This window comes from Pseudopipra pipra, chromosome 6 (assembly GCF_036250125.1).
Source record: "Pseudopipra pipra isolate bDixPip1 chromosome 6, bDixPip1.hap1, whole genome shotgun sequence".
In the NCBI taxonomy this organism is placed as follows: Eukaryota; Metazoa; Chordata; class Aves; order Passeriformes; family Pipridae; genus Pseudopipra; species Pseudopipra pipra.
Window position 1 is genome coordinate 1,558,196 of NC_087554.1, and position 15,154 is coordinate 1,573,349.

At 40.0% G+C, this 15,154-nt stretch overlaps 1 protein-coding gene across 1 annotated transcript in view; it reads right to left on the reverse strand.

The window, feature by feature from the left end:
* The window catches only part of LGR4 (leucine rich repeat containing G protein-coupled receptor 4), a 73,077-nt gene that overhangs the window by 24,730 nt on the left and 33,193 nt on the right, over nucleotides 1–15,154 (reverse strand). The window contains exons 3-4 of the mRNA XM_064656967.1: nucleotides 2,887–2,958; nucleotides 1,273–1,344 (exon numbers count right to left, since the gene is read on the reverse strand). Of these exons, the coding sequence (XP_064513037.1) occupies nucleotides 1,273–1,344; nucleotides 2,887–2,958 (144 nt within the window). The remainder of the gene's footprint in view (nucleotides 1–1,272; nucleotides 1,345–2,886; nucleotides 2,959–15,154) is intronic.

Genomic DNA, 15,154 nt, shown 5'->3' on the forward strand with positions numbered 1-15,154 from the left:
CAAACCAGCAGTTGGATATTTAATATTTTAAACTTTAATTAGAGAACAAACATTACTGTAAATAAGTAGAGAAAAAAGAATGTTCACTGAAAATGCAATGGATGATTTGTTGACAAACATATTTACTAAAGCAGCTCCTCTTTTTGGCATCACAAAAGTGTTGGAAGCAAGGAAGGAGTTTCTGGTTTTGGTTCTTTGTTTTAATAATTACTAAAGGGTTACTCACATCATGCAATCTGGAGGATTTTTACTACAATGCATAATATTTGCACCAAGACCAAGTTATTGTTTCCTCTACACACATGCTAAAACAAGAGGGTAATGTGGACACTAAATTTGCTGCTTACTGTGCTTTCTTCAGGTGGAAAAGGCAGGAATATCCAAGCAGCTACGAGAAGGTAGTGGCCAAGATCCAAGCTTAGTGAGTGCAGAAAGCACCTTTGCAAAAGTTGTGCAACAGTCTGGAAAGCTATTTTTCAAAACTAATTAGTTTTTTTCCCCAAAAAAAAATCCATAATCTGATGCAACACTGAAAGAAACAGGATCTTAGACCAGAAACATGAATTTTGGCACAGGGGGAAGAGCTAATCTACCCTCTGTCTCTCTGTAGGTAAGCAGAAAGGAGGAAAAATTTTGAGGCCCTTCCCACCTCCGCCTCCTCATCACAGTGATAAGCATCTACCACCTAGAGAGCTGTAACTAACTATTAAGGTCTGATTAAAATGCTTTATAAAACATAATAAGCCAGGAGATAGTATAAACACGTATGAAATACCTTATGAGCAACTAGCAATAATGGCTGAGGTATTCATAACTGTCTGTGAGATTTCAACACCTTCCCGTAAAACCAATACTGTGCGTGTCTCAAGCAATACTCCTTCCCAGAAACCCCTTTCCCTCCTCTGGATACAAAAGACTTGGGCATCATTCATTTTTGCACAACGTTTCAAAATTGCTTAAACCACCTCAGGACATGCAAGAAGGATGATGGTTTAACTACATCACCACCGCATTTACGCGGCAATCTCGTACCTGCGCTTGCGTTTTGAAAGAGTTTGCATTTGGGTCACCCCACCAAAGATGACAAAAGTCCTTATGACTTTTACTTGTGAAACTTTGCTCCAGTTGCACTATCAGAAACTCCAGGTGCATTACTACACATACATGATGACACTTCACAACCCTACAGAACGAAGCTAAGGTGTACAAAGAGCGACTGGAAGTGGAACCTGGAGAACAATCCAAACACAAAAGCAAAGTAAGAAAACTTACAGGGACTGCAAACCGCTTAATCCTCTGATGGCCTCATTAGGTACAGTCTTCAGCTGGTTGTTCTGGAGGGTTCTGTAAAAATCCACTGTATTAATAAAGTAGAATTTGACAGTCATCTTTATCAACAGTAGAGGTGACAGAAAAGCCCACAGTCCTGTTATGGTTTCACAGATTTCTAGTGTTCATGAAAGCATGTAAAATTATCAAGACCAGATACCCAAAGGCTACAATGAAACACAAAAATGTTCTATTTCAGTTTTATTTGCAACACATTAATCTCATTAATTAACAGCATTAATTTGCAGAGAACAAGCCTCTGACATAATAGGCTGAAATTCCCTTGGGAACTCGCTGAAGTTGAACAACTTAATACTAGTAGAAATTTGCTACAATAGATATTTTCTTGTTTTCTTGTGGAATCATCTTAATACATGCTACAAAACACATAAACCTCTATTTTTTTCCTGAAGTCACATGAATACACAATACATTAACAATCTAATTTACAAAATGTGTTCACAACAAGGCACCTTTGGGCCAAGCTGAATTAAGCTATACTGTTTGGGTTTTTTTTAAGAATTTTCTAATGGGACAGTGTATTATAGCATGATGAGTTCTTCTATAAAGAGAATGTAAATAACAGAGATCTCACATCTTAATAAATCTTACTAGGTTTTGGTGCACACTGGGGTAAAATGCAAGTGGGCAAGTAAGTTGTTAATTAAGATCCATGTCCCAAATTTTTCAAGAACTGCTAGAATTTCAGGCATCTCCAGTGTTGAGTATCACAGTGGATATACCCCCAACAGTTTTGACACTCTGCATTCATCTTACAAAATATCATATTAAGGAGTATTGCAGATGGGCAGTTCCCTAATCTGTACCCTGCTTATAGTGTCTGTTTATGCTTTTTTTTCTCTCTACAACCTCAGAGTCCACTGTTTTTTAAAAATATCTGTCTAATTAACTACCTATTACCCTGCTAGAATTTGGAAATATTTACATCATCAGAAATGCTACAATTTTTGAACAAAGGTTTTTAAAATCCCAAACAACAGAAAGCTTTTTTTCTCCTTAGCTATGGAGGAAAAAAAAGTTGACATGAAAATTCTTATCTCAGAAAGAAAAATAAAAACTTTTTTTAATAGTAACCCATTTTCACCTAAAGAAGCCTCAAACCATAGAAATTATTTCTATCACCAGTAGAGAATAAGTCTAAGGTCAAACAATGTAATAAATCTCTAAGCACTAGTACTATCTGATAATGTCAGGGCACCTGACAGACTAATCTGAAGGGGTAGAAAACAACAAAAAGTTTTACATGCCCTTTTTAGGATTTTTCCTCCAGTTCCTGTGCTACAAGATATACTTCAGAAGCAAGTAAGTGTTCTAATTAAATGCAATAATTACAGTTTAGACAAGTTCACCATGGTTCACCTTAACCACTTACAGCAGGCTTTGTTAAAAAATTATTAAAACAAAAAAAAAGTAGGAGGACTATAATTTAGGGGGAGGGAGGGCAAAAAAATTTCCTCCAGCCTACCAGTAAACAGTCTGGCTGTGCACTAAGAAAGCGTACAGCTAGCTATGAAGCTCTAAAACCCAATTACTTACAGAACTTTGAGTTCTTTCAAACCAGACAAGGCCTTTGGATGGATAAAAGAAAGGTCATTGCCAGCCAGTCGCCTGGAAAAAAATTGCAATAATAATTTCAGTCACAAAATACAGTACTTCTACAACCATCTAACAAGGAAAATCACTGATACATCAAATCTTGCAGCTATTACACATTTTGCATTCGAGTATGCTGTATTCATCATCTTCCAAGTTTTTTAACACTTATTTTTGTCATTGCACATTTTTAACAACGAGAACAACTCAGCTCCATGGATGTTCTTCTGCAGACACGCAAGAAAAACCACACCTTGGAATGATAAAGAATCTTCTTCTGGTACTAGGTTTGAAGAGTGCATTTACCAACATGATCCTCTGGCTTTCAGCATTGCTCTGCTGAAACACAAGCTCTGGTACCCACGTGTTTTTAATCTATGCAGCAGTCTCTAAAGAAAGTATGAAGTTAAGTAAAAATAGCTAGATGCTACAGCAAAGCAGGAAGAGCCCTTATGAGAATCCCAAATGTGGAAACAATATTCACAAGCAGATTAGAAGTTCACAGTGCTGACAGTTGACAGGATGCCTGTTGATGTGACCAAGATATCACCTTGGTAATATTTCAACTTTTTGGTCAGTTATCTGGAGGAACTTTTTAGGAAAGGAAACTGCTTTGGGGGAGGGAGAAAGGGACCAGGATTCTCATCTGTGCTCATTGTCTCTCAAGATACAGCTGGTTTCAAACTTGGACTGCTAGACACTAACACAAAGTAAATTGTGAAAACCACTGTGATATTAAAAGTAATAAATACAGGAGATGCTGCAGAATACAAAGCAGGAAAGCAGAAACAGCAGCCAAAACAGCTGCTTCCAAACAGTTCATTCCTCCTTCCCCCACTCTTTTTTTTTCTTCAACCTTTTTACCCCTCCTCTGACCAGCAGACCCTGTGTGGTCCAGCCTTTGTTGAGCTGCTAATAGTTGTATTTTATGAAGGGTAAAGACAATAATGCAAAACACCTGGTAACCCATAACTGCCAAAAGATGCTATAATTTCAGCCAAAGTATTTGCTTTCAGACTTGGTTTCGTATCCAAGACTAAGCAAAAGCAATGTTGGACAAGGTTGTGCAATGAAATCATCCGTGGAAATACCGTGCAGGGTCCAATAAGTGTTAATAATTAAAAAACAATCAATGTGCTTTAACAACGGTTACAGAATATCAAAACCCGCCTCTGCTGTTACAGGGCACTGTGAAGCAAGCCAGAACACTAAGGGGAAAATACTATTTCAAAGAGGCAAATGAAGGAAATAATGAGAGCAACATTTAAAGTATCAGCTTGCCAGAACATAGCAACGTTATTACATTTTTATCTTAGTCTCTAACTACATAAAAGAGATTACCCAAAGCATTTAATGCCTACATAAATCTCCTTGCAACAGAATTAATTACTTCATAAAATGCTGCCTAATAGAGAGGGTGCTAGCTATGTTTATCAAATCCATTTCTCAAAGGTAGATGGTTTTATTTATAAATCAAGGGAGAAGAGGATGGTTTCTCATGCACAGGAAGGTGACAGCAGCAGATACTACTTCTTTTTAGAAAACTGTGTTACTCTTGCTTGTTAAGGCAGACCTTAATATTTACCCCGGTATTTTCACACCCCCCCCAATCGCCATAGTTATGGCTCTGACATCATTACAAGCCTGCCTAAAAAAACCCCCACATGTGCTGACTGCTGAGAAGTTTGGTTATACACAAGCCACGCAGACAAACAGCTCTGAAGCCAGAAGAAAACTAAAAAGAATCTATGTATACTTATGTTTTTAATCTCTGGTCTGCAAACGACCTCAGAATTTCAGAGCTGGGATGTGATTTTTCAAATACTTTGAATTTTTAACATTAATGAAAGATTCCAGGTGGCAACTAAACATTCCCCTAAAATTCATTTTGTTGTCAGTAGCTGTCCAAATCAACTTTATTAACTTTATCTGGGGTGACGGGGAGGGAGGTTTGCAGTATTTCATGACTTTCTTTTAAACAATTTCCTATTAATTTCACTGTAAACAGAAAGAAATAGCGATGCAACATGCTGGGTCTCTACAGCAGAGAACCAGTGATCTGCAAAACACATTTATTTTAAAACGTACTTGAAACAGCAAAATATAAATCCTTAAATCAAGTGAAATTTAACTGAGGCTGTAACTCCTCATTATTTTGCACACAAACAGAACCAGTTGATGCTGATTACATATTACACAATTCAAGGAGTGGCAGCCCTGGTAAATGTGTGTCAGGCAGCTCTGGCTGCAGCTCGGCCAAGGTTCGCCATTAATCCGGTGGGTGTGTGGCTTCTCAGGCATCTGCTGTAACTGCTCCCTCTCCCAGAGAGGCTGGGGATTATTAAAAAAAACCCTAAACTAAACTAAATACAGTTGAATAGCCTCCCCCAACCCCACTGAGTGTCACTAACAACAACCTGAGAAGCACTGGAAATAAAATACAGCTGAGCCAGAGCAAGGCTTGCGTGACTTCAAATAGCGAGACTTCACCTACCTCAAGGCAACTCCTGTTTATTCAACCTTTTTGCAACCAACCAACAGAAAAAAAGCCAACCCCTACAATCCATTACATTTCCGTTTCTCCTCTATCTGGCAGCTTTCCAGGAAGTGTGCAAAGGCTCTACTAATCAGTTTGCCAAATACACATTTATCATTCACATCCTGGCCTTGGGGAGCTGCTCGTGAGGAGGTTCCAACTGCAGCTCTCAAACAGGCGAAGACCAACATATCACACACTGCTCTCAACATGCTTCCCTCTGCAGCAACATGCAGCAACTGGGAGGATGGAAAGGTCTCTCTTTACATAACCAGGTTCATTTTAAAGAGAGAACTGAAAAATTAACAGTATGTAGTATATAGCGCACATACAGCGTTATAAATTAAGATGTCACTGAAATCATCCAGTCAGGTTTTCCATGTTATCTCCTTTCAGCAAGTCTTCAAAATATTTATTATTAAATATTTTAAAAGCACCTCTCTCTCTCTCATGCACACAGTAAACAGGCTAAGGGAAATCACAGCTTTACCAAGGGCAAAACTCTAGCACAACAGAAAGGACACAACCTTCTTCTCCTTGAGGCAACACTCACTAACCTGCTTGGGAACTGCCCTGGAAATTTCTGCTCTATGGCAGGACAGCTTCACACTGCCATGAAGCAGCACCTGGAAGCAGCCCTACATGTACACTGTCAAGAGCCAAGTACTCCCCTCCATTCTGAGTGGAAATGGGTAGAGACCTGGTCTGAAAGCCTATCTCTTGCTACTGAGCCAAGCAGAGACACAAAGGCAGTAAAGACTTAATTGTAAAGTGTCCTGACATGCTATAAGGCCACAAAAACTTTATTTGCTGTCTCTTATTTTTCCAAGGCATAGAGACACAGCATCAGGCATCATCCAAAGTGGGATGTAAATGTGTATCACGCTGACCAAGAGCTTTCCTGCTAGCTCAGTCCTGACTCCCCTAGTTTGGAGACTGCCGAGGACCACAGGTATCCTGAATTAGTGCATCTGAGTTAAAGCTTGGAAGTTTCTGCTGCCATGTATTAACACAGTAGGTACCTTTCTTTTAGGTGGGCAATCTTGTAATTGTTTAGCATTGAATTTTGTAGTCCTCTATTTTTACTTTAAAAAATAAAAAAATGAATGCTTCAAAGGGACAAAATTTCTGCAAATTTGGGCAAACTCAAATTTACAGAATCAATATCAGCATAGCAGGATAACAGAGCAGGACACATAGAGGGAAAAAATACTTCTTCTAGCCTGTCATACAGTGGTGAACAATACCCTCTAATCATTATTTTAAGTGACACAGTAAATGATCTCCAGATGTAGAGGACACCTTTTTGTTATTACAGACATCATGATACAATCTGGCCAAGGACTAACCTTCCATGGTATCTCATCCCCAGAGGACATAGTAAGCTTAGCTTCTTGCACTGAAACTGCAGCTAAGACTGTTTTCCCTCTTTTGGGAAATTAAAACTTCTGCAATTATGAGCCTGGCAACCCGCTGCATGTTAACCAAGCCAAGTTAATCACTGGTGTCACTCCAGAAATTAGGGAAGATGTCCCAGGGATACATTTTTGTCTGTAACAATTAGAACCAATGACAGGATGCAAACACAAACTTGTTGGAAACCTTTCTGCTTGTCTTGCATCCCAGATGGTAGTGGACCTCAGGATATCTTGTCTCTGATAACAATACAACGGCTGCTTTTTCCATGGATCAACTCTAATTTTACCTCCTCACTGAAAATGCCAATAGTGACACAGACCGCAAAATCCTGACATGTCATAATAAAAAAGCACCTGATTTATTATTTCTACATTAGCTGCTTTCTGGTAAGACCCAAGACTCCTACTTTAAGGTGTAGTCAACACTGAACCTTCCATATCCCTCTCACAGACCATCCATCACTGTCTCTCTGCCCACCCAACCTCTCCTTTTAGCTCTCCAACTTTTACCTACCTATTTTCACCCCATTGGAAAATATTCCACTGTTTCCCCACTTGTACTTTTGCCACCTCTTTACTTTTTTTTGCTGTCTTATATCAAACTATTTTGCCATCCTTACGTGACTGTCCCTAACATTCACTTTTTCAGGGTTCTCTGTGCTTCCCATACAAGCTTGAGTTTTCCTTCAAGTTCTCCCACAACAGAAGTAACCTTTGAAAACGCCTCACAGGTAACACCTGCTGGGCAGCATGGATTAAGTTTTCTCAAACCTATGAAAAGAGCTTCAGTTTCCACCTATTCCAGAAGAGCAGTCATTCTGGAAGAGAGTTCTGTTTTTCTTAACAGATGATGCATAGTTACGTGCTACAATTTATTCATCAAGGTTTAAGGCTCTACAGGAGAGGTACAGCCATTTGCAGGAAAATACAGGGGTGCACTGCATCCTCCCTGGAGGGATGGATGGCCTGCCTGGCAAGGGCACACACCTTTGCAAACAGCTCCTGCCCAAGTTGGGCAGCTGCAGAAGGGGAAGGGCTGGTAAATGGAAGCTGCATCCCCAGACTAAATTTGGCTTTGCTTATCTGTTATTAGCAAACAGCCCCTTTGGGACTTTTGTCAGCTGCAGCCTGCTGCACTGCTGGGAAACCAATCAATAATCTACAGATTACTCCAAATTCCTCCACACCTATCAAACAAAACTAAATGGGTACTTTATTCTACTGCTGCTACTGGAAAATACATTTGTCTCCTTCTCCTTTTCTTGCAGTAGTTTCAGTATTATACAACCTCAAGCATTATTTAATTGATTCTGAGTATGTATGCCAAGACACACCATGACTGAAAAAAGACAACTGTGACTACAACCGACACCAAAACGGCACCAACTCCATCCAGCACTTCTTGTCCTGAGCCTTCCCTTTCCAGCATTTACAGCTTTCTCAAAGTTATACTGAACTTTAAGATAGTTGTAATTTCCAAAATGCATCTATGGTCTAAAAAGCTAAAATATCTAAGTAAACTAAACTGACTGATTAAAAAAAGTCTAAGGCCTATCCATAAGTTCTGTGGGTAAATCGTAGCAAGAGTCACCAGCATCTACTGCAAGACAAAATGTGGTTCTATGATATTGCTTTTCATGGACTATCAGAGTTGGGTTTTTTTTTTTGTTAACAGGAAAATAGATTATTATGGATTTTGAAGAAAACAAGCATCCCCAACCATGCAAAATATGCTCTATCATTCTATTTTCAAGCAGTACTGTATTTGGGCAAGACCTTCCTGAAGTAGACCCCACAGGCTACAACACACATGCACTGAAGGAAATTATATAACCTAAAACAATTATTATACAGTACGAGCTGTTGAAGCAAGCTGCCTTTGTAGTTCAGAAAAAAAAAAAAAAAAAACAACAAAAAAAACCCAGAAGTTTGCATAAATTTTTGAACATAGACATGTATGTCTCAAACATAAGCAACTATACTGTGTTGTCTTGAAAACTGGTTAACAGCTAGTCTACAGTAGTAATACTGAGTTGTTGTTGTAAGAAACCTTGATTCCTCTCACTTCCAAAGAAGATTGCAGAACACATTTTATAAAACACAAACCTCTTCTCCCCACTTGCCTTTGCACATCTGGGACGATGTTGTGGTAACTCTGCTCTGCTCTACCTTAGGCCAGGCAGACCTTTCCCTGGACAGCTCTCCCCTGACACTCAGGTGGAAATGCATTTCACTCACCCAGTCTGTACAGCAGAGACACAGAGATAAAAGCACCCAAGCCTGGTTTTGATCAACTGGGATGCAACAACTGAACCAACTTCAGATTTGTGCTTTTAGCATATAGTGCTGTTTGGATGCTCAGGTTTCCACCATCATGAAATATGTTGATGGTCAGACATAAGGATGAAAAAATTACTGTTGATATAATAAATCCTCAAAGTTGCTTTGGTCTGTCCATACAGCCTTGTCTCTTGTCCTGGCATTTATTGGCTATGCAGGCATGGGATCTTTTGAATGACCATGCATCTAGCAAGTGACACTGCAAAATGGGGAAGTGGATTAAATCTACATACATTTGGCAATTAAACTTCTGTTACTAGTTTTCTAACCCCTTCTGATACATACTGGGTAAATGCAAGACCCAGGTTCTGTAGACACCTTCACAATGAATGACCTTAAGGAAATGGGAGTAATTTTCAGTACGATTCTTTGATTCAGATTTAAATCAACTGTTTACTTTTTTCCACCTGAAATAAGAGCAAATATTTTAACAGAATCATCTAGAATTTCACTTCTATATAGGAAGGGCAGGAAAAGAACTTTACAGGAGTGCTGGTTACTACTTCTATGCTAGGATAAAATCCATTAATTAGGCAAGAGTACCTCTGTACGAACAAAAAAAAAATACAAAAAAAAAATACCCAAGAGAAACAGAGGAAAGGAGGCAAAAGAATGACATCACTGTGTCTTTTTATGGTAACATACAGTGTCATACTATGATACTATGAGGACAGAAGGCATTCAATTACTTTCTAGAGGATAAGGCATTTACCTTCAACATAGAGGATTTGGTTTTCCTCCTTTTCTGTCTGTGTAAGGTTTTTGCTGAGCTCATATGACTCTTCCTGACACCTAACCCTGGAACTGGCTACCTGCTCGCTCACACACATACATCTTTTGTCCCACACTCCCAACTTCTGAAACCTAAAGGAGGAGGAGGACTGCATGCCATGAGCACCGTTTGGGGAACTTTACCTGGAGAGACCCAGCCTGAGAGCTTCTCAGGCTACTGCTCAGCCTCCAGAAGTTTCTTATCTGGTTTATACCTTCAGACAGCCCCAACCTGGCAGCATAATAAATTCAGGCTCGTAAGACTGGTCTTGAAGTGTAATAACACCTCAAGTTCAGCCTCCAGGCCGTTCAGCTAACCCAGCTCCCGTGTGCGTGTGTGCGCGCAGGCGAATTGAGCAAGATGCAAAAAAAGGACAGATAAAGTCTCATTGTCCTCTAAAAGTACTTGCAGCAGAATAACCAGTCTTAGGATCCTTATACACAACCATGCCGACTGGAAATTAATATGTAGAAAAGGAGACTGGAAAGAAACTTCCTCGTCTTCTAAAAACAATAGAATTTACTCAGTCTACTAGCATCTGTCCCCACAAACAGGAAAAAACATGCAGCTGTTAAACAGAGCAAGAAACTCCTAAACTACAGAAATATTATTCTCGTATCAGCATGATTAAAACTCATCCAGAACCAAACTGATTTAGGACTCGCAGAGATAAGCAAACACTAATTAAACACGAGCTAGCCAACATGTTTTTAAACATCATTTAGCATCTAGTGCAGACCAAACAAGTGATGTTTAAAAATATCTTAGCTGACTGTGGTTAATTCTACTTGGGAGTCTTTGCCTAAAGGTTTGTCTTGACTAGAATTTGAAGGTGCAAGTTACAACATGCCAGTGCACTTTCTAAAGCTCCAGTGCACACAAGGCAGCATGCATTTCTAATGTGTGCTGGCTGGTCAAGTTAAAGCTTAGGCTCTTAACTTGCTACCACACGTGAAACCTACACCTTGCATTTTTTTCATTAAAACTTTATCTCTTGGAATTCAAGCTGGAGCAACTGAGGAAATCACCTCCTCCAGCTGTTCAAATATTCAGAGCTGGTAGATGGATGAAGGGCACTCATCAGCTTCCAACAGAACTTCAGACAGCTATTTTTGAAAGACCAACAGAAGGCACCTACACTGGCTGCCTTCATAACAAAGCAGCTGAAGAAAGCTCTCAGCCATTCAGAGTCTGCTGGAGGGGCTGAGTGGACAGAGATGGGGTGGTAATGTCTCCAATCATGCCAGCCTGCTTTACAGAATGTTTAACCACAGTTTTAGTTACCACAGGTCAGCTAACACAAGGCATCAGGACAGATTTCTCATGAAGATTCATCCTTACCTTTTCTACTCAAAACAAGTCCTTCATCTCCAGCTTCTCACTGCAAACCTTGGGACTACCCATGTTTATGAAAGAGAAAGGAATTGCACCATCTCATCAACACTCCACCTTGAAAGACCTGGCTTTAAAAGACCTAGCACTGAAGGACAAAAAAATGGTTCTTCCATCAAATGTTCCACAGCCAGGTGAGGAAAGACACAGCATCCTGAACTAACAGCTCAGCCTTGGCATAACTCCAAGACCTGTCTTATTCATAAAACCCAAGTAATAAAGGAGACATGATAATCCCCCTCCCTCCCCAAGGATAATGCAACTTGGTGCTGATGCAGAAATTAGAAGGAAGGGTACCATGTAAATTACACACTGAAATAGATACTACAAAAGCAAGCAGCTGTGCCATTTCAGCCAGGTGGTCATCTTCAGCTGCAGTCAAGAGGGAAAATAACTAGACATTTCCCTTGCAGATACTTCCTGATTACAACCTTATGGCAAAAACCCACCTCATTTTCACTGCCAGTATGCATTTTAATTAATCCTTATGTTCCTAAAATATACTTTGTCAATTAAAAGCCAAGATCAGAGACACTGGCTGGGAGAGGGGAGGTAAGGAGATATTTAAGCAAGACCTCTTAACTGCTGTAATCAGCATGGATATCATTAAATAGTCGAGCAAATACTCGGTTGCAGTACTCTTTCTTTTCTTGCAAAAATTACAGTTTGAATGTGTGCGGTCTCTTGCTCTCTGTTTATTCACCTCTCAGAAAGCAGATCAGCATTAGTGTTTCAGAAAAGAGAAAACTTTCATTGATCTAAGTCTTCCTTTTATCACTTTATTTCCTGAACCATTTTCAATCAGCCATTAAATAAAAAACATAACAAAGTTTTGCCCCCACCTGATAAAAAAAACCCCCAATGTCTGAGGGTAGTGACACAGAAGAGAGACTGTTTCACATCATGTATGAGCAAACACAACAGAAACACAACAGCCCTCGACAACAGATCTTGGTATCAGTACACATCTGGAAGTTAACTGAGGCACTGGTGCTTTCAGGAGGGATTATTTTCCTTGCAGTATTACTGGGCATGATATGGTCTTCAAAATCACAGCAGTCAGAGAGTATCCTCCCTGACCCTTGCTGGAGAAGGTCACAGTCCTGCCCTGAGGCTGACTGGTAGGGAAGTGACCAGTGCTCCCCTTAGGACAACACATCCTTCTGTAAGAGGCAACCTACAGACACAGGACAGTTTGCTCTACCTCTCATGTGGACCAGCAGCCAGACAGCCAAGACCTTATCATCTAAACCTTGCCCATGAGTGCAGGGCAAATGAGACAACAACATTTTAAAGGGTTAAGAGTGGAAATCGAAACAAGGTTAAAAGGTGATTAAGTCAAGGATACTTTTGCTTTATTCAAGTGAATGATCTAGCAGATCATTCACAATTACAGTGAATGGCAATCATATAGTTAAAATCCTTCAGACTACTTCAGATAACTAGAAGGGACTAACACCTTTTAAAAGGCCATCAAAACATAACACAGCCTGGAAAATGGTTTCTGCTTTCTAAAAACACTGCATTATTTAGCTGTATTTTCCTCTTCTGGTTTTCTATAAATACTTAAAGGTGTGGTTAGAAAATCATGGCCAAGTTCTTCAAGGATTTTTAGCTTCCATATCATGTTCAGGGCTGCAGCATATTTACGTTAGCATTTTCTGGAGAATACACGTCAGTAACTGCTGAGGCAAAACCCTTGGTGGTCTGTTCCTCACTGACTCTGACCGTTGCCATTTCAATAATTTGCAAATTACTTCCAGATGGGTATCAGTTACACAGACATGGAGAATTTTTATAACATTTATAAATAGTGCTAGAATCCTACAGACATATGATAAGTGTGCTATGCAGCGACATGCATGATGAGGCTGTGAATGGGGGTACAGGGAGCACACAACCCAGTGGGTGGATTCCACCCATGGACAAGCTGGAACCCCCTTGTGTGTACCTGCAGGTAATACTCAGATAGGGTACTATCTCAGAGGCACAAAACCTCAAGGTTATACACGCCAATTGGATACTTTTCTGGGGAGTCAGTCTCCTGAACACAGCCCTTTGGTGCCATTTCAGATGTCTTCCTCCACCTGGCCCCAAGTGCCATTCACAGCAGCCCTGGGTTCCCTGTCTGTGTCAGCCCTGTCACTCCAGGGAGGGTGTCTCGGATAACTCAGCACATCTAAAAACAGACCGGGACTGACACATCGAAGCGCCCGACTCGCTCCCCCCTTGGTGACGCAGGAGGCACCTCTGAATCCAGCAGCCAGCCTTTCCCAAGGCTGGTACTTTGCTTCTTTCACCAGTGTTCTTTTTAGGATTCAGAAAATGATCCCCTGGAGTCTCTCCAGACTACCAAATAATTCATTGCATTGAGGAAATGACAACCCTCATTTTAAGCGGCTCCTGCTGCATTTTTAATCTCAGCTGCTCCATATGTGCAATTCAGTTGCCTACATAATACATCTAATTGCCTGGCATATACATTCAATTAAATTCTGTGATACTATTTTGCAATATTAATTAACTAACTCTGCCAGGGGCTAATTGGCCAGAGCATTTGACAATGGCAGGGCTAAAGCACAGTATGAAGATAAGGGTGTCTGGGGCTGCCTCCTCGATGGAGACCTACTAGAGTCCATGCTGGTGTGGGTACTTATTGCATTCCCATTAGTTTATGGGATTTTCATTTGCTTTAGACATATAATTCTTGGGAGAACTTGATGGAAAAGTCACTCCTACCACAGATTTCAACACCACTGTAACTTTTTTCTTTAAGTTATTTTTCTTTGGTGTGGAGACTCGCATCCAGCTTTGTGTGCTGAAAAAGCAACTTTGTTAATGCCTGGCAGTCAGAATTTGGATCTGTTCAACTATAAATAAAATCCAGGAAGAAAGTTTGAAAATCACAGAGTAGAGAAGAAATATTGTGGTTGTACAGTGGGAAGTTACAATAGTTGTTTCTGTTCACAGCCACCAAAAATAAAGGCTGAAAGGATTTTTGTACCCTGTTCCACAGAGAAAAAGGAATGGACAGAATGAAGCAAAAACATGCCATAGCTGGTGCTGGTCATTTCTATTAAAGAAATGCTTTTCTTTGAATCTACTTCATTATGTTTCCAATTAAGATGAACATGAGCTGAAACAAAGAGAACCTGGACTTGACTTGTTGGGGGGTTTTATTGTTTTGGTTGGAGTTTCTTTTCCCCCCAGAAGTTGCTTTAACACATCAAGTAAGCATGGTAAGAATGATTTACAGCTTCTGGGTGTTCACACACAATTCTGAGCTTAATGCTAGCCTATTTTTTTTCAAACTAAAAAGCTGGATTTAGAGGTACATGTAGCAAATGGCTCTTAGGCAATAAGCACAACAGATGATGGCTGAAGGCTCTGCCTTTTCTCTTTACCTCCTGACACACCCCAGGGTTTATGGAAGTTACACAACGTGCACACCCACCAGTTAGGTTTTATTGCTTAATTACTTTTTGGGAAAAAAAAAATAAGTCTCCCATAGTCATATAAGTTGGGAAAAGAGAATTGTTTGCGTTTTTTTCAAATTTTGGCGTGAAATATGACTGTGAAGAATTTAAAAAAAAAAAAAAGGGGACTACAAATCTAATTCAACAAAACACACAGACACACAGCAGCACATCATGAAGCACATAGGGAATGTTGGCTAGTATATATTCTGAAGCCAACCAAGTCTTCCTAGGCTTATTTTTTTCCAATTTACTACTCATGCCATAGAGCTTTTCT